Raw genomic sequence first — 26,582 nt, forward strand, 5'->3', positions numbered from 1 at the left:
CGCTTCCCAAGCAGCGCACTATCCAGTGCGCCACCGGGCCGGCCCGAGATAAAGTTTTATAAATTAAGTACATGGATTTTTCAGTTGGCTTTTTCATTCATTAAAGTGCTTATTTATATGGGATTTCAGCTTCATTTCAAAAGCTTAGGTTTAAAGTTTCGCTTCTATATAAAAATCAAGTTTCTGATGGTAATTTTGTATTTGACAAAAAAAAAGTGGTTACCCAAAGCAAGTTGCATTTATTACCAGGTAGAGTATGATCAGCCAACAAAGAGGATCTTGATCCTATCATTGTTAGTAGCTATTATCTAATGTCTTGTTTAGAAGCATGTAAATATATTAGAAAAGTCTCATTTTCCTTGTGAATAAGTAAATTTTAAAAAGAAGATTAAAAAGATATTTTTCATTTTCTCAAGATGATAGTGAAAAGGCTATCATTTTTCTCATTTAGAAATGCATGTTTTCTTATTTTGGGCAGGAAAAAGTAGGTGGTTTATACCCTTTTTTCCTTTGTGCCAAACAGTATTAGTCTTTTTAATTAGGTCCCCTGCCGGGTATTTCAGGTAATATTTATAACAGTACTGTAAATTCAGAGAGTCGTTTTCAGATTGCAGAGAATGTTTAATTTCACTATTTTAATTGTTCCTAAAAACATTATTGTAGGTCAGCAGGACAGATGGTATTATCCCCTTTTGACAGATTGAGAAAATGGAGATTGAGCAAGCTTTCGATACTGAACCATGTGTGTCAGTATTAATATGTGATGAAACCTGGTCTCGAACTTAGCTAGCCATGCCTCAGATTTGGGGTAATTTTTAGAATCAAGGATATCCTAGGATCTGCACAGATTCAGTGGCAAAGCAGAAGACAGGATATCTGGTCTTTTTTCATCAAACTCTTTAGACTTTCTGTATTTGGTGTATCAGTCTTTTAATTTACATGACAGATGGGAAAATGAATTTGTAATGATCACTTTTCCCTGAAAGAATATCCCTGGTACGTTGGAGCTTTGTTAGCTAATAAAATAAAAATGAAAATTAATCTTTTTCAAAGGAAGGTGTACAGTTACAGTGAACTGTATTTTGAATGTGATACTAATGAGTGAGAAATCCATGACTTTGCATTTCCTGAAAGAATATCCCTGGTACGTTGGAGCTTTGTTAGCTAATAAAATAAAAATGAAAATTAATCTTTTTCAAAGGAAGGTGTAAAGTTACAGTGAACTGTATTTTGAATGTGATACTAATGAGTGAGAAATCCATGACTTTGCATTGAATCCTTTTGTTTTTTCTTGTTGCTTGATGTCTGTGTTCTTATTAAAGCATTACTGTTTGCTTTTTATTTATGCATAACTTCAGTATCTTCAATCCTTACCTGAATACTACATATCAGAAGTTCTTAGGTTATAAGCAACTTTTTAAGAAATGTTATGTGGATATGTACATCAGTTTGAAAGAGACAATAATTATGTTTTCAGGCTACCATCTGGAAGAGGCTTTCCCAGTTTAGTAACTGAGAAAGAATTCTATTTACCTGTAATCTTAGTATATATTCCTAGTTTGTAAAGAGAGAGGGAAAGAGAGAGAAGTATGATGCAATTCACATGAAATAACCCTGATGTCACAAGTCATGTCTCTTGGTATTCAAAAACACTTATTGCTACTCTAATGCCTAACAGCTTGTAGTGTCTCAAACGTACATATCTTTAAATTATTTATAGCTAGCTATATTATTTACCTGTTTGCTACCTATGTGACCTGTTATGACGAGGTACTAAATTTAGTGATTAGTGCTTTACAGTTGTAACTAGAAGTTCAGTATGTGGGGATATATCATGTACATTTGCACATTTAATGTCTGCTATTGATATATTACATAGTTGATATTTGTGGTTAATTAACTACATCTATACATATAGCTTTGATATATAATAGAGATAAATTTTTTCTTCTATCCTTGCTGAGAATGGAATTTGAACCATCTGTTAAAATTTGGGCTTTGGGTAATACTTGTGAAGAAGTTAGTGTGAAGGTTGATTATCAATTAATTGACACTACTGCCTAAATGTTATGAGCACTATGGGACTACATGTCATACTCTTTTCTCCACCTGCCAAAAATAAAACATATTTTGAAGGTAATCTAAAAGTAAGTGAATATGAACAGTAGCTATAGTTTAGATTTTCTTTTAATTGACAGCACTTTCATATATGGCAAAACCTCAATAGTAGACTGGTTTTCTCAAATTTCAAAAATAAATATTGTGAAATAGATTTGTGTATTTTGTGAATAATGAATTGGTTATACTTCTTAAACTAGCTCAGAACTTTGATAACAAACTTCAAACATGTTTCTGTTATGTTTTAGAGAGTTATAAGTTATGAATAATATTTAGGAAATAACCATATGAAGTAAAGATAAATGGCAACTATAATACCAAATTTTCTAGTAAAAATCACATAGTCTTACAGCATTTTGTCTACTGATTAATTTCTCATAGAGCTTATGGAGCAGGCCATACTGAAACTCCCTCCTGGATAAAATGAGGTAATTTTATGAGCAAGAAGGAAACTTAGAGATCATCTGACAGTTTTGTTTTTTTTAAACTGGCAAGTAATACAAAGATTAAACATTTGCACCTGGATATTGGGTTGTTGCATGTGTTTACATAAGAACAGGGAAAAGAATAACAAGCAGCCAGAATAGAAGTAATAGCCAGTGAACATGGAAAGAATAATAGAAGGAAAACTAATGGAATCAGACAAAACCAGAGCAGACTGTGTGAATTTGGAAGAAAGGTGTAACTAGTGTCTGGATTCATGATTTATTTAATATAAGCTATTGATTTCTTAATAAATAGCTATCATGTCATTGAATACTAAATTATAGTATGATGTTACTTTTTACTTATATCTGGTTATCTCTTCAGAAAAGTAGAACACAAATCCTAAATATATTTGGCAACTCTTCTGTCAAATAATAATACTTACTAGTATTACTGAACAGTAGAATGCTAATTAGCACTAAAATAAACTATTATAACCCCAGATCCTGAGCAGAGAAACAATAGGTAGAAGCCTGGAATATGAAATTAAAGATTTATTTGTATGAACTTAGTAATTCATTCTCATTAATAGACTAAATATATATAGAAGTATTGGGTGGAATCTGAAGAAGTGTTTGTGTTTGGTATTGGGGCCTGTTGGTCTTCTCACTTGTATAACAGATGAAGCTAATGTCTTCCCTAGAGAAAGAAAAACTATTCCCCACAATCCATTTTTTTCTTTCATTTAGTCTTTTCTGAACAGTTGCTGAATACAACTAATTGTTAAATAATTCTAGATTTGTTTACCCGTGTTTGATTATTTGCTAAACTTACCAGATGCTTTCTTTTAATAATACCTGTGATTTCCCAGCAAGAAAGATGATTAAATTGTCTTAAAATTTATTTACAGATGAAGAAGGCAGCCAAGATGAATCCTTAGATTCCAAGGTGTGTACTAAAATTTGCATTGGCCAATAGTTGCTGCTCAGTTTAAAAGCATGAGTTGTGTACCTTAGAAAGGATGTGAAATATGCATCTTTTGAGTGACAGAATTGAATTAAAAAGAAAAGAAAAAGTTAGGTGTTATTAATATTAGTTCTAGTTCTTCAGGGGGGAGGGGGGAGTCAGTTACCTACAAAAGAGAAAGTATTTCCATTAAGAGTGTTGGCTAGTAGGTTTAATTTCAACTTGAATGTACTCTGTGAGGGGTGGGGGGGTGTAAGAGTCTTAAAGCAGCAGCATTTTTACTGCCTGATGAGATATTGATTTTATTCCTATTTTTTGTTTGCAGTTTCTTTTAATTTTGAAGACTTAACCTCTGCCATTTATTTTCACTAATATCAATTTTCAAAAAAGACAGTCTGGGTTAATGGACTTATTGGTTGATTGAATGAATAAGACTGATTCTTACATATCCAAGGAGACCAAATTAGGTAGGAGCTCTGATCTCTAGGTTAGAGGGAATATAGATAAAAACAAGAAGTAATGATACAGGGCTATCATAGAGGAAGGTTGTAGAGGGAGAACCTGACCTACACTTCGGGAAGTAACATCTAAGATGAAATTCAGAGGAAGAGGAAGAGTTAGGCAGGTGATGAACACATGCCAAAGCCCACAGAGATGAGGAAGTGTGGCACTTCAGGGAGCTGAGGGAGACATGATACCTGGATTACTAAAAGTAATAGTCAAAGTGGGTTGGGGAGAGTCTTGATACTGTTGATAACTAAAAATACTTTATATTCTCAGACTTCTTTGCCATCAGATGAGTCAGTAAAGGACCACACCACTGCAGGCAGAGTAGTTGCAGGTCAGATATTTCTTGATTCGGAGGAGTCAGAATTGGAATCCCCTACTCAAGAAGAGGAAGACAGCCTCACAAACCAGGAGGGCGAAAGTGTCACAGAAGAAATCAGCTTTCTAGAATCTCCAAATCCAGAAAACAAGGACTATGAAGAACCAAAGAAAGCACGGAAACCAGGTAGTCTGGACGTTTTTTTGTTTGTTTGTTTGTTTGTTTTTGGCTTTTGCCTGATATAGGAAGGAGATAACTGAAATTTAAAGCTAGTGAGTGAAGAAGATATTGAAGAAGGCTGGTTTTACTGATTATTAACCACATATAGTGTATAGAGTATAGTTTTACTGGATTTTCTAGATTTTAGTATATCGAAGTTTATTCTCTTAACACATTTGACCCAGGTTATATGACCTGAATTCAGTAAATGAAATTGCATTTGTATTATATTAATATCCTAACATTTCTTTTTGGACTCCGATATGTAAATAAATTTCTAAGAAATTTTTTAAAATAATCTGTCAGGGAGATACAAAAATACAAACTCAAGAAGAATTGTCTAACATGCTACTTTGGTTATTTTCAGAATTGTGTTAAGATTTTTACTACAATAACCTTTTCAATCATCCTAAGTAATTTGATTTAGGTATTTATCCCTCTCGAATTGAAACTTACATAAACTTTAATCCTCTTCTGACTTTCACCTTGACACCTCTCCTTTTAAATTTAAAATTTGGTCTTTCTCACAATAGTGTGCTAAGTACCTATTCTCTTAAAAATTAATTATTAACGTGTCCACTCTGCCTTGTCCCACCACCCTTCTGCCATTTAGTTTATTATTTCAAAGATTACCACCTTACCCACTTATTATTCCATTATTAACAGCTCTCAGGATTTGAACTTGAAAAAATAAAATTGTTTTACTGTGATACTCATGAATAGAAAAACCATTTCAGAAAAATTTGAAGTACCTTAATCCCGTCAACTAGAAATAACAGCTATTAACATCATGGAGACTCTTATAGGCTTTTTTCTACGTGTACGAATAGTTTTAAGAAAACTAAATTGAGTCAAACTTTATAGTATTTTACAGCCTGCATTTTGCATTTAACAGGTTAGCGTGAACATTTTCCCATGTTTATTTCTTTTACAATTTGATGGTTAATGGCTATGAAAAATATTTATATGTAAATATACCATAACTTAAACGTAGGTTGCTTATGTTTTGCTGAGAGATCATTTTAGATGTATCTTTGTGCACAGACATGAAAATTTCCTTAGAATTCTTAAAAGTAAATTTGTTGAATGTAAAAATTTAAGACATTTGATATATATTGTTAAATTGTTCTTCAGAAAAGTAATTCTGTTTACTTCCTTTGAAACTACCTCTTTTCCTGTACCTCAGCATAGTATTTTAACATTTTTGCCAAATATAGTTTAATTCATTCCTTTATTTTTTTATTAGGGAGATTTTTAAACATGCACAGGAGTAGAGGGTGTGGTGACCCCCTCGTGCCCTCCGTCACTCAGCCTCAGAAGGCAGCAGCGTTCTGCTATTCTTGTTTCCTCTTTACCATCCCACACACATTTGCCCTTTTTTTCTTTCCTAGAGTATTTTTAAGCAAATTCTACATGTTCTTTTATCTATGTGTTTCTAAAAGTAAGAATTTTTTTTAAACAAAATCACAAAATTAGCTATTATTTCTTCATCACCTAATATCCAGACTTTGTTCAGTTTTCCCAATTGTTTCAGGTGCCTTTTTATAATTGGCTTGTTTGAATCAAGCTAAGATCTTAGGTTTCTCTTACTCTTTAACAGTTCTCACTCGCTTGTTCTAAAGTGTCATTTTATTGGTTAAAGAAATAATGTCCTTTGTGCTGTACTGTTTCCCACATTTTGGATCTAGCTGGTCACATCCTTGTGATGTCATTTAGCTTGTTCTCCTATCTTCTGTAAACTGGGAGTTAGCTCTAGAGGCTTGGGTAGATTTGATTCAGTCTTTTTATTGAGAATATTTCATAGCTGGTGTTGTGTACTTTCTATTACATTGCAGTGCAAGGCATGTAGTATCAGATTGTCCCACTTTTAGTCATGTTGAGATTGATCATTGAGATCAGATGGCGGAAACCTGATCCAGCCATTCTCTTTGATCTTTTGCCTAGTGGTTTCAGCAACCACTTATGTTTGTTGTCTGGATCCTTTATTTCATTAGAAGTTGCAAAATGGTGCCTTTGTAATTCTACTATTCCTCCTGCATTGGTTACTGGGATTCTTTTATAAAGAACTTTCCCTCATCAAGTATTTGATTACCCTGAAATATGGTCTGTACACGGAAGGCAGGATAAATTCTTGATTCTTTCCCTTGAAATGTTCTCAGAGAAGAATTCGATGCCCTAGCAACCTCCAAAGACCAATGAATATATTTTTGATTGTTTGTATTTGTTTTGCTTTGCTTTGCTTTTGAGCATTGTAAAGATATAGAAATCCCCAGATCAAAATGTTTTTCCTACTTTCACTCATTCAGTAAACACTTCTGACACCAGTTATGTGGGACTATTTCCCCACATATCAAGCAAGCAATCAATTCTGTGGCAAATTCTCCAGCAGACACCATCTGGTTGTCCTCTAATTCAACTCAATTCCAATTCTGATGCTGTCTATCTGGAGATAGTATCAGATTCCACATGTTGAAGGCTCAGTCCCACAAGACCATCCTCCACTTCAGATGCCAGTTGCAATCCCCAGATTGTTTTGCCTCTACTTCTGACTGACAGGCTATAAATTGGGGTTCCCAAGACCCCTTCCTTGGGTCTGAGTAATTTGCTAGAATTTAGAACTCAGGAAGACACTTATTTACATTTACACATTTATTAGAAAGGGTACAAATGAATAGCCAGATGGAAGAGATGCCTAGGGCAAGGTATGTAGGAATCGTTGTGGAGCTTCCATGCTCTCTCTGGGTATGCCACCTACCAGAAACTCCATGAGTTCAGCTGTCCAGAAACTGCTAGAACTCAGTTCTTTTGGGATTTTATGGAAGCTTCATTATATAGACATGATTGATTAAATCATTAGCCATTGATTTATCAGCTTAACTTTCAGACCCTGTCCCCTCAGGAGGTTGAGCGGTGGGACTGAAAGTTCCAACCCTCTGATCACATGGTTGGTTCCCTTGGCATCCAGCCCTCATCCCAAGGCTATCTAGGAGCCCCCATCTACCACCCACCTCATTAGCATACAAAAGAAATTCTTATCTCTCTGGAGATTCCAAGGATTTTAGGAGCTATATTGTCAGGACAAAGACCAAATATATATTTCACATTATCACAGGCAGCATTATAATTCCATGGATTTTTATTTTTCACTCTATTGCAGCCATTTTTTTGTTGTTTCTCAAATCATTGCATTTTTAGCCATTGGGAATTCCATTTCTTTGTTTTGGCTAGATCCTGGTGATCTTATGTAACTTTTTTTCCTTTCAGGAAGAACAAGATGTCCCAAATTCATCTTATACATTTCCTGACCCAGAAATGAATGTCAGCTGTTTCTTCAAGGAACCTGGTTCCTTTTAGTAGGTTAGATACTACAATCTAGGCACCAGGGGTATGCATTACTACTGAGTTATCATTGCTTGTAGGCCTTTATGGTGGATTGGGTTAAGAAATGTATCGTTCATACTGATACTTCCAATTCAAATTAAATATTACAGGTGCGATAAACAAAAGGGTTGGATTGACAAATTGGACTTACAAGAATTGGAGATTTTACCCAGTGTCTAACTTGGTAGATATTTTCAAAGATACAGTTATCACAAGACACGGGCAAAGTGCAAAGAAGTCTGAGACTACAAGAGCTGCTCCTAGGTCCCTTCTTGCCTCAGTTAGGATGTGTTCTGGCCCAGATTTTAACATATAAGGCCTCTAAGTGATGCATATGGAACGTCACTTCCACAAAAGGGAGCTATTGCCATTATGAGACATTTCCAGTTTATTCCCTGATAATTGCATAGTTTATGTGATATTTCCTAGAGAGTCCTGCCTACATACATCCCATGTTTATGTGTAATGAGCAATCTAGACAGAACAAGTTTGTCCTGCATTCCACAACTAAAGACTCTTCTAGTAGTAAATGCCTTTAGTGTGTTTATCAGCTCTCTCATTAGCTTTTTTCTAAGGTGATTTGATCAGAACATCACTCTCTCTTTCTTGGGCCAGTAAAAAGAAAGAATATTGCAAGTCTGCTAGCTTTTTCCTCCCCATCAGGGTTTTTGCTTCTTTCCTTTTATGTTTATGTCTCCTTTCGTTGGTACTGAAAATCTTAGTACTTAATGGCATTAAGGTTACATTGCTGTCTCCCAATAGATATGTATGTATAGTTTCAAAATAATAGTGGCAACACTGCCACTAACCATGGGACCACAAATGCAGTCTAACATTCCTTTATGGTTCTTTTTGTCCTTAGGATATATTTAACTAGGGATTTGTAATAATATGGTATTTTAAAATCACTTGAATAATTTTCTGTGTGGTTATATCAAATTTATAAACATTTAGATTCATTTGTTTCAGTTTGTTTTTTAATAATTTAGACTTGTTTTTAATTTCTTAATACAGGAAAAGGCTTAAGAACTTATGCAAATATGACATGTAAGCTGCATATATATAGGTTTGTGTGTGTGCAATTCCAGCCACATTAGAACTGGGTTATATGACAGTTACTTCAAAAGGGAGTGCCTTTGTCAGCCTCTCATGTGACTGCCATACCAATCTTTCTGAAACACAAAGTTGACTCCCCTGTTCACAACCCTGCTTATGAGATGAAGTGCACACTGCTTAGCGTGATTCACAGAGCCTTCAGTGTCTGACATGACAGCGGCTTCTGTAACCTTATCTCCTACAGCTCTCCCCCAGACATCCTTTTTCAGCAATACTAAGCGCTTCTCAGTTCTTCAGATACACCATGCACTTTTGCCTCTGAGCCTTTGTATAGGTTCTCACCAGTGCTTAAAATGCCTTCCTCACTCCCTTGCCCAAATCCATCTATCAAATTTCTACTCATCCATAAAGATGTACTCAAACATAAACATAAACTTGCGTTTCTTCTTTCTGACATAATTGCCACACCACCCAATTGAAGAGTTTCCTTTTTATAAGAGCATCTATCTGGCCTGCCTGCTTTCACTTTCTCCCTAATGTCAGTTCTCTAACAGTAGCCAGAGTGATCCTCCTTCTTGTCAGAAGCCTCCCATGGCTTCCTGTCATACTCAAAATAAAATGCAATGGGTCTTACCTTTACTAGCAAGGCCTTACACGATGAGGCCCCTCCTATCTCTCTGACTTCATCTTCTGCCAGTCCCCTTTACTCACATGACTCCGGTCACACTCGCCTTCTTGCTATTTCTTGGACATTTCACACTTATTCCTAGTTGTGTTGGGGATCCCTAAGACCATACCCCCAGGTTCAATGATTTTCTGGGAAGACTCAAAGGACTTAGAATTGTATTCACAGCTATGATTTATTACAGTAAAATAATACAACACAAAATCAGCAAAGAAAAAGGAGCATGTGGTGAAGTCAGGGGGAAACCAGGTGTGAGTTTCCCAGGGTCCTCTCCCAGGAAGGTCACACAAGACATGCTTGATTTTCCCAGCAACAAGTTACGATAACACATGTGGAATGTTTTCTACCAGGGAAGCTCATTAGAGACCCAGTACCTGGAGGTTTTATTGCAGACTGATTAAATTGAGTCCCTCTGCCTGGCACGTATCAAAATTGCAGACTCCCAGAAGGAAAGCAGGTGTTCAACATAAACCATATTGTTGGTACAGTTTAAGTGAGCCACTCTTATCAGTTAGAATGGTGGGAACTCTCCAGATATCTAAGTTCCCGATGTCAGCCACTGGCCAACCTTGTGAGCAGGTGTTTTCAAGGATAGAAGTTTAGGCCTGCTGTGTTAACTCTCCTCTGCACAGTCTACCCTCTTGGTCATTACACAAGGCGTCTTTACAGCAAAGTTATTATCAATAAGACCCAGACAGTAGTGAGACCAACCTGCGGTATTGATTTTAGTAATGTCTTTCTAAAAGTCCTAGACTTAGCCAGTTAAACCATTATGATGAATGGGATTTGTTTTATTTCAGAAAGCCAGATGACTTCCTCCTTGAGTTTCTGTATTAACCTTTTTTTACCTGGCCCAAGGCATTAATTCAGGCACTGCATGACTGTGGTCAGTAAGTAGAATCTGACCTGAAAGCCTTCCAGTGTTGAGGCAGGGTTATGAGAGTTGATCCCAGAGGGTGCACACAATAACCCTGGAAACAAAGAATTTACAATTGTTGTGACATCCCAAGCGGGGCATGCATTAATCAGGCAGTACAATGTGGCCTCCCCCCATGGGCGCCTTGTCCTAGGGTTCCCAGTCCAGCCCAAATAATTTAGTTCAGTTCCCAGTGTCAGAGGGACTGCCAGTCAGCTCCAAGTGGTATTGCTGTCCACGACACCAGTCCATCTACCTACCTCATGAATGTGGACAACATCTGAAGGTTTTCCGCATGGAAAGTGCAGGACCTGGGCTATCTCCTGCTGTCTTATAGTCAGCCCTGTCAGGTGCAGTCATAGGCTCAGGGGCATGAATTCAGAACAACTCAACAGCTTAGAAAGGTGCAGAGTATGTTCCTTTAGGAAGAGGTGGAAACTTCCAAAAACAGTTTTAAGAAAAAATCATTGCCAGCTCCCCTCTGTGCCTACTCGGGTGCAGGAGTTTTGGATTGTTTTCCTCAGTTGTTACAAAATCAGTGTTGCCATTCAGAAATCATAATTTTACTTAGTCATGCCCTATGTTCGTCTAGACCGTCTGTGTGAAGGGGTTGTGTGCAAGAGGAACAAAGCATCTTCACAGAAAAGCATTTTTATACAACTTAACCAGAAAGACATCAGGTTCAGCAGTTGGTCAGGATGAAATCCTGCATTTTCGAAAATTTTCAAATTGGCTTTACATAACCTCCCACCCCTTTCATCCTGACCATTTATCCAGTGAGCAGCCTAGAAAAGATCAGCCCCTCTCTGAAGACAATTGCACTTACTAATGATATTGCACTGAGGCATGTGGAGCAGGAGTAGGCAAGGGAAGCGGAGTCAGATGACCAGTCCATTGCTGTAAACTGCAGGCAATAGGGAAAGCCAGACACAAGGAGTGAGCAGCAGCAAGATATGTTCCAGACAGGATTGGAAGTCGATCAACCTGTCAGGAGTGAGTAGAGGGCCACAGTCCCTGCAATGTACCCTCTTTTCCCAACTTGAGCTTTCGGCAGTAATCACAAGAATACTTTTAGTGTCTGTATCAGAAATGCACAGCAAATGAGCAGCTGGATTTCAGGTGGTCCTATCAAAGAACAAGCACTTTCCTGTGACCCAGACAGTCCAGCCAAGTATTCATGATTTTTTCACAGTTTAGGGCCCTAGAGAGAGGTATCCTAAATGTGCAGGGTTTCAGAGTCTGAGTTCTATTCATTGAGCCTCTGCCTGCTTTCATTTCAGCACAGCTCACACTGAGGCTGCAAGCTCTACCAGCTTAGAATCAGATCCAGGTAGTTAAGATCTGTGAATTCAGGATTCAGAAAAAGCCAAAGAGTTTTTTTCAGCAGCGACAGAGGCAAGACACTGCAGGGCCTGAAAGTCCAAGTGATAAGCAAGGCTTTTCTAAGTCCTTTTGTCAGTCATAGAGTCCAAGTTGACCCACTCAAAAATGTGCTCATCAAATTGGAAAATCCTAAGCCTTGAAGGGTCAGACCTCTGCTTTTACAAGAACTCATTAGCAAGCTAAAATCTGCTTTTTAAAACTCCAAAAGCCTGTCTCCATCTGAAGATTACCTCTTTTTCCTAAATGTCTTCCTTTTTCCAAATGCTCTAATAAGCAAAAACCCACATCTTCCATAGCAGAAATCATCAGTTACAGATGTTCTGTTTCCGGTACTCAGTTTAAATTCCAACCCACCCACTGGCAGCAAAAAGCATGGAGGTTGTTTTTCACTAACACAACCTTTGAGCTTCCCTGGATCTGGAATTTATGAAATTACAAGTATTTAACCTTTTATATCAATTTTACCATACATCGAGATGCAATAGCCATAAAATACATTTTTTTTTCCCCTTACTGCGATATACTCAAACTCCTAGCAATAAATTCAGCGTTTGCAGTGTTAACATTACAGCTGCGAGGGAAGATTCAGGCTGAAATGTTTGGGTTATAGCAGCAGCAGCAGCAGCCAGGCTGGAAAAAAAAAAATGCTAGAGTGTTACCTGCCCCCACTTTTTTTTCTAGTTTATCTAAAACTTTGCTCCTGTCCTGGGACCTTACTTAACTTTCCCCCTTACTTAGAGGAGAGAGCAATGTAAGCTTTTAACATTTTTTTTTTTTTTTGGCCCATACTTGGGAATTTGCAGGCCCTTTTTCCTCCCATTTAGAACAAAAACCAAAAGCCTCACCTGGGCTATACAGTTTTTTCCCTCACTTAGGCCAGCAGAGCCAAAAGCAGCCAGGGGATCCAGCAAACCAACTCTCCTGGAGTTGCATCCATCACTTTCAGATTTCATGGGTAACTTTTGCCTCTCACAACAGACAATAGCTCAGCTGCTGCTTCACACCATGGATGACTCCATAACCACCTGGGCAAAAAGATTCATCATATCCTTTCCCCATCCTTCCCCTTCCCAAACAATGCTTTCACCATATTTCAGTGAATCTGGGTCATTCTAGCAAATCCCACTTCTGATACCAACTGTGTCAAGGGTCCACAAGACCATCCTCAGGTTTAATGATTTGGTATACAGTTGTATTCACAGTTATGATTTATTACAGCAAAAGGATGCAAAGCGAAATCAGCACGAGGGCAAGGTGCATGGGGCGAAGTCTCTGGAGGAAATAAGGCACAACCTTCTGAGAGTTCTCTCCTGAGGGAGTCATACAGAATGCACTTAATTCCCCCAGCAGCACATTGTAACAACACATGTGAAATGTTGTCTGCCAGAGCAGCTCACTGAAGACCCAGTGCCTTGAGTTTTTATTGGGAACTAGTCATGTAATCACCCTCTGCCTAGCAGGTCACAAAATTGTAGATTCCCGGAAAGAAAACAGGTGTTGAGCTTAAACCACATATTTGTACAAACAGTTTAGGCACAGGGAGCCACATATAAGTTACAATGGTGGGAACGTTTCTGAAATCTTCATTCCCAGACACCAGCATATGCCCACATTACAAGAAGGCCTTTCAAAGGATAACAGGACTGCTGTGTTAACTATTTTCTGCACGTCATGTCAATAAACATTTGTTGAAAATGAATAACTAAATGGCCATCAAGAGGGGAGTGATTACTTTGTGGTATTCCCTATTATAGAAGAATACGCGTAGCCATTTTAAAAGGAACCTGTTTTGTTGCAAATAACAGAAAATCAAACAGTGGCAGAAAGAGAGGTTTATTTGGCTCTCATAACCAGAACTCCATAGGTAGGCAGTTTAGGAGTTGTGCCATTAAAGACTCCAGCATTTTCTTTCTCTCCTGTTCAGCCTCCTTAGTAGATTGGTTTCCTCATCATGTTTTTTCCACATGGCCAAACCTGATGGTGGCTGCACTTCCAGGTCCCGGGTCCTCAGGAAGGGGTGGTGCCAGCATGAGAAGAGCAGAAGCCTTCTCAGAAGACACTATTAACACTGCCAAAACCATCACCTGGGGAATGGTTAAGAACCAATAGCCAATTTGCCTGACTGCCACCTGGAACGATGTCAGTGATATATTAAGTTAAACTGTCATATTGTAAAGTAATTCACTTAGTATCATCCTGTATTATTCAGGGTTCTCGAGAGAAACAGAACTAAAGGCTATCTGCTTGCAGAATTCCTTCTTCTTCAAGGTGGTCAGTCTTTGTTCTATTCAGGCCTTCGTCTGATTGGATGAGGTCCACCAACATTGTGGAGGGTCGTCTGCTTTACTCAGAATCCACCAGTTTAAATGTTAATCTCATCCAGAAATCACCTTCACAGAAACATACAGAATAATGTTAGAGCAAATATCTGGGCATTGTGGCCTGGCCAGATTGATACACATAATTAACCATCGTAGATCCTTTATGTGAAAAGAAGCCATTTTTTAAAAATCTGTTAGCAAAAGAAAAAGGTCCAGTACTACTTTTCTGCTAACAGTCATTACCTCTGGAGAAAAAGAATTTGAAGCAGCAGGTAAAAGATGACTGTGATTTTTCTTTAATTGTATACACTGTTATTGTTTGGATTATCTTCTGCAATAAACACATTATCCTTAGTCTTAAAAAATAAAAAGAAGAAAAATTAAATAGAATAACTAGCATCTTGATTTATTTTGAATGGCACAAAAGGAACTGAGTTTAAACTTACTAAATCCTGCTTAAAACTGGATTCTGAAGGAAGCGAGCTTGTTTAGTAATAGGATGGTGTTTCTGCTTCATTGTTGCTCACATGGGGTTGGCAGGGAAGGAGCAACCCTTACCTAGTAATCAGATGGAACAAAAGATGGGAGGTAAAGGAAACATAGGACCTGTTGCCTGCAACAGGTCTTAACTTTAATGAAAAGGTATTTTTTCTTATTGTTTGTTTGGTTTAGTTTTACAAGAAATTATTTATGCAAGGAAACTCCTTTAGGAAACCATCCTTATGGGAAAGCCCCCAGCTCACCAGGGCTTTTGAAACTCAAGGAACTATGTTTAAAGCCATTATTTAGAGAAACTCACTGTTCTCCAATAGGAGTTGTCTTAAGTAAGTTTTACTCTGTGTGGTTTCAACGGTGCCTGTCACCTGGTAGTCACTTTTTTCTTGGTATGTGGACCAGTACTTCTGTTTCTACTTTAAAATCATTAATTTCTTCTCACAGAGAGAACTGAGCTTTGTATGAACTCTGGTCTTATGTTTTGTTCATTTTCCATATGACTACATTTCATTTTTCTTGTGAAAAATACATTTTAATATGTAAAGCAATGCCTTCCTTGCTGTAGTGTGTGTGTGTGTGTGTGTGTGTGTGTGTGTGTGTGTGTGTTTACATGTTTATAAACGTAGTTTCTCACCTGTATTTAGCAATTCCCAACTTTTGGTGGATGCAATCTGATTGTATCAAATATAACATTGGTATTCTCTTCAGTATATTACTATAGCATGTTCCTGGGCAACAGTGAATACCTCTTTATTTGGCCTACATTGTTTACTTAAATCAAGTATGGTTTACATTAAATCATCTATACCGATGCTTTGTTTTTAGTACTTTGGAGATTTTTTTTTGGTGACAATTGGTTGGTTGGTTGGGATTTCATCTGGTGTTTACTAAAATTGGTGAACACTATGACAGTTGTCTTGAGGTTGGTAGCTTTTTAACATTAAATCCTTGTTTTTCAACTGTCTTTGACTGCAAATATATTTGATTAAAATGCTACTTTTATTCTGTGTTTGGAAGTACAAGATTGCTTTAGACAAGCAGCATGATTAAATAGTTATTTTCTTATTTAACAGAACACCCATCTAAACTTGCAGATACGATATCAATCATTAATGGCACTACAAAAGTTCTTTGAGAAATTTATAAAGTTAAATTCTTTGTGTTTATATGTATAGATCACGATGTTAACTTTTTGAATTTTGTTTTAATTTTTCAATGAAAAATGAGGAAGAGATGCATTTGTATTCTGAAGACAATATATAACAACATTCTAGCCACATTTACATTTTTCTCTTTGGATTCTTTCCTTTAATATTGAAACAAGCTGTAATATCTTATACGTTAAAAACAAAAACGTCTGTGCTCAAGTTCCTCCCCAGCTACCACCCCACTCTTCACTCCCCTTTATAGAATAATTCTTTGAAAAAGTTGTGTATAATTACTGATTTCACCTCTTCTCTTTCCATTCTATAATCTGACTCCAGCAAGGCTGGAGCCCCCTCCAGACCACTAAATGTACTGTTCTCCACCAATCACATTCTAATTGCTGAATGCCTGCTCAGTTCTTGGTCCTCATTTTAATGACCCCTCACCAGTATTTGTTTCTTTCTCTGAAGATGCTTTCTTCACCTGGCTGCTGGTTCCTTATATTGGCCTGCTTTTGAAACATGAGCTTGCCGCAGGATTCAGCCTTTGGATCTCTTCCCTTTCTACAGGACTCTATAGTAACCTTTAATCTATCTGTGTCAGTGATGCCCAGATTTCTGTTTAATGGCTGCATCATAAATTATTTAACTAATTTTATCAATAGACTCAAAGTTCTTTTTGTTTTTAAGATTATAATACTACACAAGTATTGTGCATGTGATCTGTTTGTATATTTGTGAGAGCATTTCTGCAAGTAAACGTCCTAGAAGTAGAAAAGCTAAATGTAAAGATGAGGACCTTTTAAATTTTAATAGCTATTACCAAATGCCCCTCTTTAAGGAGTTGTACTAATTTATACTCCTGGCAACAGTGTGAAAGTGTCCATTTATCCATGCTCTGGCCAACACTGAATGTTTTCATTTTGCTCTTTGTTTTTTATTTTTCTAGCTTTCTTAAGCAATTTTAATTGAATTTGTAAGAGCAGATTTCTACTAGTTATGAGGATACTTCAAAAAGTTCATGGAAAAATAGAGTTAAAGGACAATACGAATCTTTCCGTGAACTTTTTGAAGACCCTCACGTAAAGCAGTCTGTTCATTATTACAGTAAGTTCCTATTTACCATAAATTAAATATCTTACTCTTCAGATCTAGATAGATTATGATAATACTTATGTCATTGTAGAGCCAAAATATGATTTCTTATCTAGAAAATGTGAATTTTTACATGAAGCTTCAGAATTTACTTAATGGCACATTTTCCTCCTTTCATTTTAAAAGTGTCAGATGTGATTCCTGGCTATCACTGATTTAAATTGCATAACCAGTCAGTTTCATTATACCAGCACAGTGATTACCTTGTTTTTAAAATTGGTACTGTTCTTGTGGAGGTTTTCAAAAGGTTAGCTTAGAAATTATTGCAGAATTTCTCCATGGAAAGAAAAGTAATTGAAATTAACACCATTTTGAGGAATTTCTACTTCATATAATTGATTGAAACTAGGAAATCTCAGTAACTTTTGGAAAATTTTAAAACAAACAAGTTAGTAAGTTTCATATTTTGATTTTTCTTGGAGAATGTAGTGAGAGATACAAATTTTCTTTCTAGTAACTCACAAATGAATGCATTATTTTGACAAGTTTCAGTTTTGACTAACTTGATGAAGCAGGTGCATCCTGGGGATTGTTCCTGCTTATGTTAGTGCAGAATCAGCAGATTAAAACCTTTGGTTTTTCTCCAGTTTCTTTTCCGCTGTATAGTTTCATCACATGAAAGAATTCTCTTGTATATTTGAAACATTTAGAAAGTATAAGTTTGACAAATAGAATTCCTATGATATTTGTTTTTAAGACAAAGATTTCTATTATCACAGAAAAATTAAATATTCTTTAAACCATCATATGTTATTTAATTTGAAATTCAGGTTTACAAGCCATTGTTCTACAGACACTGTCTTTCAAAGCAGATTTGCATCTAGTTGCAGTGCATAGAGATGTCCATTTCAAATTCTGTAATCAGAATAACTCTTCTGAGGTTGTTACTAAAGGATGCTTTGCCTATACATTGCATTAAAGATCATTTCTTTAAAACATGGACAGATCAAAGGTGAAGTTATTTGCCCCTGATTAGTGATTACCAGAGTAATGAATGACATTTACCTGGTGTTAAACAATTTGAAATTCATTTTGTCACTCATAACTTACTGAAAATATTTTTAAAATTAGTATCTTATGATCTGTTTTTTTTGTTTTTTTGGTTTTTTTAAGTTGGAGAGAAGTGCTACTGTCTAGCCTTTCAGAACAGGGATGCTAGTAATAACAATAGCAGCTGTCATCTCTTGAACTCTTATTACCTAAAGTGATAGGCACTATGATGGGTCCTTTACACGTATGGTCTCTGTCGGTCTTCACAAGTAGCCCTATGCAGTAAAGACAGTTATCCCTATTTGGAGATAAGGAAGTTACCTCCAAATAATTTGATAGATAAGAGATTAAATAATTTGAATGCACAGCTAATAAGTGGTAGGATTTGCATCAGGTGTTCTGATTCCACAACTTATACTCTTCGTCCTTGAGCTTTGCTGCCCAATTATGTTCTCCATGTAAAGATGACGAGTGGCAGTTGACATGTGTCTACGATTTGTGGTTCTAGGCTTAGTCCTGGACCTCTGGTCTTCATGTATACCTCTCCCTCAGCATTCTTATGTATACCCTTGACTTCGAGTGCTATCTATATACTGTAGAATTTTCTCTTTAGCTACAGCCAAAAAGATATCTGACACATCTTCACTTGTTTGTTTGACTTTATAGGCACCTGGAATGTAGCAGGATCAATGCTTAATTTGTCTTTCTTCTGATCCATATCATCCCTACCCAGTAACCTACTCCTCTTTTAGTGTTCTCTATCTTAGTAAGGGCAACCGTCTATCCACACCTGAAGCCTAATACCTGGGAGTCTTTCTTGACTCATCTTTCCTCTCATCCGTACATCTAGTGAGTGATTCCATATCTACCCCCTCAGTATCACTTGAGTGTATCCACATCTTTCATACTTCATTGCCCTCTTGAGGCTACCGTTGCCTCTGTATTAGACTGCCGTCACAATCTTTAAACTGATCACCTTGTATTCAGCCTTGCTTCTCTCCATTTTTTTCTCCACTCTCTTAATAAAATGTAAGTATGGTTGAGTATTCCTAATCCAAAAATCTGGAATGTTCCAAAATGCAAAACTTGTTGAACATCGACGTGACACTCAAAAGAAATGCTCATTGGAGCATGTGGGATTTCAGATTTTTGGATTAGAGATGTTGAACTGGTAAGTATAATATAGATATTCCAAAATCCAAACAAATTTGAAATCTGAAACAATTCTAGTCTCAAGCGTTTCAGGTAAGGAGTACTCAACCTGTATGAGTATGTCACCCCTACTTAAAATTCTTCAGTGAATTTCCATTGTTCTCAGGATAAAAGTCCAAACTCCTTATTAAAACTTATTAGGATCTCCCCAGTCGGGCTTCTGCATGCTGCTTTAGCCTCTTCTCTTGCCACTTTTGCCAACCATTTGATTCTTAACACATGCTGTTTCCTCTATCTGCAGTACTTCTACCCACAACCTTTCATCCACTCCTACTCCTGCACATCCTTGAGGTTTAATTAAAACCTCAGCTCCCAGCAGGAGAGGCTTTCTTGTCTGAAACATACATCACACTTCTGCTGAATGTCTCTCTTCCTCGCTAGGCAGTAAGTTCTGTGTAGCAGAGACCTCTGCTCCACCTCATTTCCAGCACCCAGCATAATTCCCGCACCTAAGAGATACTGGGAAAGAATTTATAGAATAATTAGTTAAATCAAAGATATGATCTATACCCTTAACAAGCTCAAAGTCTAGTGGGAGCTAGATTATGGTAAAGAAATAACCTTGGTACATATGATAAGTACTCTCATAAAATGCTGTGGGATCACAGACCAGTATGTGAGTGATAAACTTTGCCTGGGGGAGCATTTTCCCTGTATAACTTTGTATTATTAAAGAAATTGACTTACAGCATTCAGAAAAAAAGGGCAAGTTGTACTGAGCAGTGGAACTGATCCAGTTGCATTTCATCTTTTGCTCACTTGTTGGGCAGGAGTTTTACAATAAACTTAACATTCTAAGGTTATATATATATATCTCAAGAACCTCAGAAATTATAAGCTAGATATAGATGCTGAGTAGTCAGCTGGCCATGTTTACTAAAGTGACTTAATCTCAAGTCTTCCCTAATCAAAATCAGTGCTGGCCCTTTTATGTTTCCCATTACAAATCATACATCAGGTATCTTTGCCTTAATATCCTAATAGCTGAAATTGACAGCATTGAATCCATTAATACCAGAGGTAGTGTTCATGTTTAGATTTTGGTTTCTTGTCTTTCCAGTTTTGACCGCCATTGAAGGCACAGCACATGGGGAACCCTGCCACTTCCCTTTTCTTTTTCTGGATAAGGAATATGATGAATGTACATCAGACGGGAGGGAAGATGGCAGACTGTGGTGTGCTACAACCTATGACTACAAGGCAGATGAAAAGTGGGGCTTCTGTGAAAGTGAGTATTGCTTAGTAGGAGACACGTCCACATTGCTCTGCGTATAGGGTAACATTTTTAAAGCCTTTTTCTAGCCATCCTTTACCACCTTGGTCAGAAATGGCCAGTATTGATGATGTGTTTGTAGCCCTAAAGAATGGACTTAAGAAAAGGAAGCATGTGGTGACTTTTATTTCCAGGCTGTCGCTCAGGCAGCTTATCGCACTCATGTCTTTTTTAGAGGTGATTTTCCATTGGCGTGCACAGGTTATTCCGTAAATCCTTCAGGCAGGCTGCTAAATTAATTAACATAAAACATTTTTTGGCAATAAAGGAAACAGACCGTTATGGTGAAGGTTAATAGTGATTAGAAGAAAAATAAATAATACCTTTTTAAAACACTTTGAGTGAAACATGCTGTGCTAAGGTAACATTTGACAAATATATTTAACCGCCCTGAGTTGAATCTCAGTATAAAGGGGCTGACCTCTACTAGCAAGCTGTGTTTTCAGGAAAAACTTTCTAATAAATGAATATATCCCCTTTAATAGCAATTAACATTTTCAAAATAATGGCTCTGATAGAATATTTGGGCATTCCTAGAAGATAACATCAAATATAATTCATCTTTGGACATAGACTAGTATGACTGGGTACTCTAGTTTAATACATCAGATTTTTTAATAAGAGGAATTCACTTCTGCTTTTATAAATATTAGTCCTAATGAAATATTTATATCTTTTGATGAGTTCTAGATTTCTATTAAAAATGCTGTATTACAGTAGCAAAATAACTTTTGAAAATATCTATGATTCTGTCATTTTCAGTGTTATATCAATGAGTATGAAAATATTAGTGAGGCTGAACATTAAATCAGGATGTGTATTTTATAAAAATCCATTTTTTATTAACTTTTATTGTGTAATTAATAAATTACTGTCTTCTTATAATGATACATAGCATTTCAAATAGGGCTAAAGTGTCCTTTGACTACAACAGTATTTTTCCAACTACTGTCCTTCTGTCCTTATTTTAGCTGTCCTTGGCATTTAGTCTGAAATTTTAATTGAATTATATAAAAAATGTTAGCATTTCTAACGGAAAAGTACCCTTCAAAGGCAACTTGGTATTGCTTTCTCTAAAAGAAAGTGATTTCAATGATTTTTATATTTTGTTTTAGAAGTCTTGACTGTGTCAAGTAAAGGCCATACTTAAAACCAAGAGTTTTCAGAGTCATATACAGAAATAGTGGAAGATGATTTATCGTGCTGGTATGGCTACGCAAAAGAAAGAATAAATATTGATGTTTGATAAATAATTGGTATAGAATTAAAATCCATATAAATGTACCTGACATTTTGTTTTTAGCTGAAGAAGAGGCTGCTAAAAGACGGCAAATGCAGGAAGCAGAAATGATGTATCAGACTGGAATGAAAATCCTCAATGGAAGCAATAAGAAAAGCCAAAAAAGAGAGTAGGTAGCACTGCCAAGTTCATTTTTCCCCCAAGATAGGTCGTTACTGAAATAAATAGCCAGGTACTTATTTTTTTTAAAAACTGTACTGAGAGACAGGATTTCCTAAGTGTCATTACAAGAAAACTTAATGTGATTTATGGGCATTAGTGTCATTGCTCTTATCAGATTTTTGCTTGTTAGAATAAAATGTTTATAAATACTAATCAGAAGAATGAACAGTGAGTAAAACGGAAATAATTGACTAAAGTTGTAGTAGTTTCTAAGAACCAAGAATGCATATACTATTCAGAATTCAAAATGACATAAAGCAAACAAAAGGAATTCTCAAGTGTGGTGTTTGTTTTTTGTTTTTGCTTTGTAATTTTTGACTAGAGTTTAGAAATTTGCACTTGGAAGAACATAAAACAAGTGATTGTCTTCTAACATTTATGTCATTTTAATTTCAGTTGGCTTTTGTTATAGTCTACAAAGATTTAAAAAGAAAATTGCAACAGTTATTATTGGATTATTTACTGGACATCATCATATTAGAGTTCTCTTATTGTAAATCTAGCTAACTTTTTAAATAGTTTTTAAAATTACTATTAGTAATTACTAATAGTGTAAAATTACTATTAGTGTAATTAGACTATTCCAAGATATTAGGGTAACAGGGAGAACTGGTACCTTATGTAAAAACAAAATAGCCAGATGTTTTCTACATATTTAATTATTTAGTAGAAATAAGATAACATAGGGGGATTCTATAGCATATGGAAATTATTTATGCTACATTTTAGTAGATCTTAAAAAAATGTTTAATGGCAGTTCCAAAACATTACTAATTGGTTTCTTAATTTTTTACATTAAAGAGCATACCGGTATCTTCAAAAGGCAGCAGGCATGAACCATACCAAGGCCCTGGAGAGAGTGTCATATGCTCTTTTGTTTGGCGACTACCTGACACAGAATATCCAGGCAGCTAAAGAGATGTTTGAGAAACTGACTGAGGAAGGCTCTCCCAAAGGACAAACTGTAAGTGCACTTTTAGTGGAGAATCCTCTGCAAACAGCACTTCTTAATTTTAACAGCACTCTACTCTCTATGCCCTGACTTTTTTTTAACGAGTAAGATTAGAAGATAAAATATCCTTAAATATTAATTTTGTGGCAGATTATTTTACCAGTCTTCTTGAATAGTCTTTTTCCTTAGTCTGAGAACATTTACCTTCAGTAAAGTCAGTCTTGCAGTTGTTTCTTGCCAAAGTTACACTTGTAGTTTTCCAAATTAGATATGTAGAGAATGAAATATGAAGGTAATTATTTTTTTATCTGAAATTACTCACCATTGCATTTTTTTTCAGTGTTCAGGGGGCTGCATCTCTCTTTAATCGTTGTGCTTTTTAAAAAATAGATTTTATTACAGAAACAGTACGTGTCCATTATAGGAAACTAGAAATACAAACTAACAAAACTAAGAAAGTAAACATCACATATGTACCACGCAGATATGAGCAGTGGTAATATGTTGGTGCATGCAACATATTACCCTTATAGACCTTTCTCTTTATGTATATATACATAGGAATTTTTTGTTAAAATGAGATGCTGTTGCACACTGTTCCATAACTTCAAACAACAACCTTCACCTTTCCATTCCAGCAAATTTTTACATCATATAGTACCCACACCATATTCATATGCTGTTTAATCACAAACTTTTCTTTATATCTGTTTTGTTCAAACCAGTATCCAGTCCAGGACTACACCTTATATTTGATTGTTATTTCTAGTATAGCTCCTGCCTTTTTCTTCCTGTGTTAGAGACAGGGCCAGTTTTTCTGCAGAATGTCCTACTTCTATTTGTTTGCTTCTTCCTGGTGTCCTTTAGTTTGTTTCTCCATCACCTGTATTTCCTGTAAACAGAACGTCACAGATAAAGGCTAAAGAACTCAAGTAAAATATTTTTGACTAGAGGGGATGTTCTGTATTCTACATTACATCACATTAGTTGATGACATCATATCTGGTTGTTTCCCCATTAGTAACGCTAAGATTGACACATGGATTTAGGGGGCCACCACATTTATTTTAAATGCCTTCAGTAATTCAGGTTTATTCAAGCTATGGGATATGATTAAAGATGAACAAAATTTCTAATCACAGAGAAAGTCTGTTTTCAGACTATTTAAATAATAACAGGAATCATAACCATAATTTTGTATAGAATTGAATACTTAGCAAGTCTGCAGCCCTTTAATATTCTCAGTTTTATTTTATAAACAGATTATATCTTAATTCTCCTTTGTTTTCAAAACTTTTTTCTCTTTGCATAAATCAGTTTATATAAAATTCACACATATATTCTTTATCTTCAGAGGCATTCTGCTCTAAAGAATGGTTTTACTTTAGAAGGCATCTTTTCCCTATTAGGATGATGGTGATGATGATGATGATGATGGTGATGATGATGATGATGGTGGTGATGATGGTGATGATGATGGTGGTGAGGATGATGATGATGATGATGTTGATGTTGTTGTTGTTGTTGTTGTTACAATGCCATAGCACTTTATACATTGCAAATCACTCTCTCCATGATAGTTAATTCTACCTAAAGCAACAAACAAAACTCCCCAAATTACAGTGGCTTAACACTACAAAGAGTTATTTCTTGCTCATGCCAGGCTTGATGCGGTTCTTCTGCTTGCATTAATCTCTTTCAAATGGTGATCCCAGTCATGGGCTACTTGTATCATGTAGCTACTTCGTCTGGAACACAGGGCTTCCAAGCCAGCATGAAGGGAAAAGAAAGATGGGAGGATTCTCTGGGATGTTTTTAAGGGCCAGGCCTAAAATGCCTTATATCCCTTCCAGCCACATCTTAGGCATAAGGTCCTACCTAACTTCAAGGGGGGCTGGGAAATGTCTTTACATTTCAGCTCCTCTGAGCTCCTGGACTTTGATGAACACTAGCAGTTGCTGCCACACCTGCATTTGTAACCTTAGCTTATACTTTGTCATCTAGAATGATCCACAGAGGGCAAAGGGTAGAACTTTATCAATACATTGTTTGGTTGTTTTTTTTTAGAAAATTATGTGTGCTCTTGCATTGCAAAATGACCTTTCTCCCTTGATCTCTTCAGCCTGACTCTTTGATTCCTCTTTTTATTCCTGGGATAATTTATCTTAGTAATCTCTTGTCCTTATTCATAGTGTATCCTACTCTACATAGATGGAGAAATATGTTGATGTAATGATATGGAAGTTGTTTTGTCTTCATAATGGCTGTTCATAAAGATGAAGTAAAAATTATTTTTAAGTGTGTTCTTTGTCTTTCTAATTAATATTTTATTAAATTGTCTTTAATCTTCAAGCTAAACTTTTCGACTTGTTTAAATTTAATTGTGTAATTTATAAAACCCTGAATGCATGTCTGAGGCTCTTTAATTCCACAGTTGTGCATACTTGCACCCAAATCTTTTAGCATTTAAAGAGTCTTACATCTTTTCATAGTGCATAAAACTGTGTCTGTCTTGGATAAACTTTCATCAGAGGAAGAATTCTTACTTTTATCATTTTATTTCAGGCTCTTGGCTTTCTCTATGCCTCTGGACTTGGTGTTAATTCAAGTCAGGCAAAGGTAATACTATTAAAACTTTATTGTATATTACAATTTGAATTTAGTAGATCTAGACCAATGTTCAATTAAGCATCTTTTGCTCTTTCACAGGCCCTTGTATATTATACTTTTGGAGCTCTTGGGGGCAATCTGATAGCCCACATGGTTTTGGTAAGTATGACTTCAGTGGAAGACTGATAATCTTAAGTAGCACAAAAAATTTGTGGTTTACATTGGCCACAACTTTTCCAGCCTTCATGACTGAAATTTGCTTATAATAATTAAGACCAAATATTCACTTGAAAATCCTTCAAATTCTTGTTGATTGATATATCAAATTGAATCTATATGAGGATGAGAGTTGGTGGAGTCCAAATTTAAAATGTTTAGTTTGGCTGATTGCCCTTAAAAATAAAGATCTGATAAATGGTTCTTTTTTTATTTTCTCTGAGTTGGAATTGTTTGTCAGAATCATTTTTTAGATTGGATTATCATAGACTTTACATTTAAATTGATGATTTTACTTTACAAAAACTGTACTATAAAGGACGTTAAAGAATATCTCTTATGTGTTACCTGATAGCATCGATTACTTAAATAGCTTAATGGTGAATATAGAATCCACCAAATTCTTTTTCTGCTAAGGTGTTTAAACTGCCTTCTACTTTATAAACAGATTTTGAGTAAATCATATGACCTCTGATCCAAAGTTAGTATGTTTCAAATGAATATGTTAAGTTCATTATTGTAGGAATGTAAAGGATAGACTGAGTGGAAATGAGACTGAAAGCAGAGAAACCAGTCCAAAATCTGGAAAGGATTGACAGGCTTTGTCACTGATGGGATATGAGACTTAACAAAGAAGGAAAATCTAGTTTTCTGGCCAACTGGGTGGATCTTAGATAATTTTACCCATATATATTTAAAAAATATTTGAGTATTTATCATTGGGATTCCAAAGATGAATAAGTTGTAGTACGCCCCCCCCCCCCCCCCCCCCCCC

General features: G+C 36.1%; 1 protein-coding gene across 1 annotated transcript in view; it reads left to right on the forward strand.

The window, feature by feature from the left end:
- The window catches only part of SEL1L (sel-1 suppressor of lin-12-like (C. elegans)), a 53,997-nt gene that overhangs the window by 2,713 nt on the left and 24,702 nt on the right, over positions 1-26,582 (forward strand). Inside the window, exons 2-8 of the mRNA XM_008574294.1 lie at positions 3,455-3,492; positions 4,291-4,522; positions 20,355-20,522; positions 21,871-21,976; positions 22,831-22,993; positions 25,547-25,600; positions 25,691-25,750. Coding sequence (XP_008572516.1) covers positions 3,455-3,492; positions 4,291-4,522; positions 20,355-20,522; positions 21,871-21,976; positions 22,831-22,993; positions 25,547-25,600; positions 25,691-25,750 — 821 coding nt within the window. The remainder of the gene's footprint in view (positions 1-3,454; positions 3,493-4,290; positions 4,523-20,354; positions 20,523-21,870; positions 21,977-22,830; positions 22,994-25,546; positions 25,601-25,690; positions 25,751-26,582) is intronic.

Source organism: Galeopterus variegatus, unplaced genomic scaffold (genome assembly GCF_000696425.1).
Source record: "Galeopterus variegatus unplaced genomic scaffold, G_variegatus-3.0.2 Scaffold1029, whole genome shotgun sequence".
NCBI lineage: Eukaryota > Metazoa > Chordata > Mammalia > Dermoptera > Cynocephalidae > Galeopterus > Galeopterus variegatus.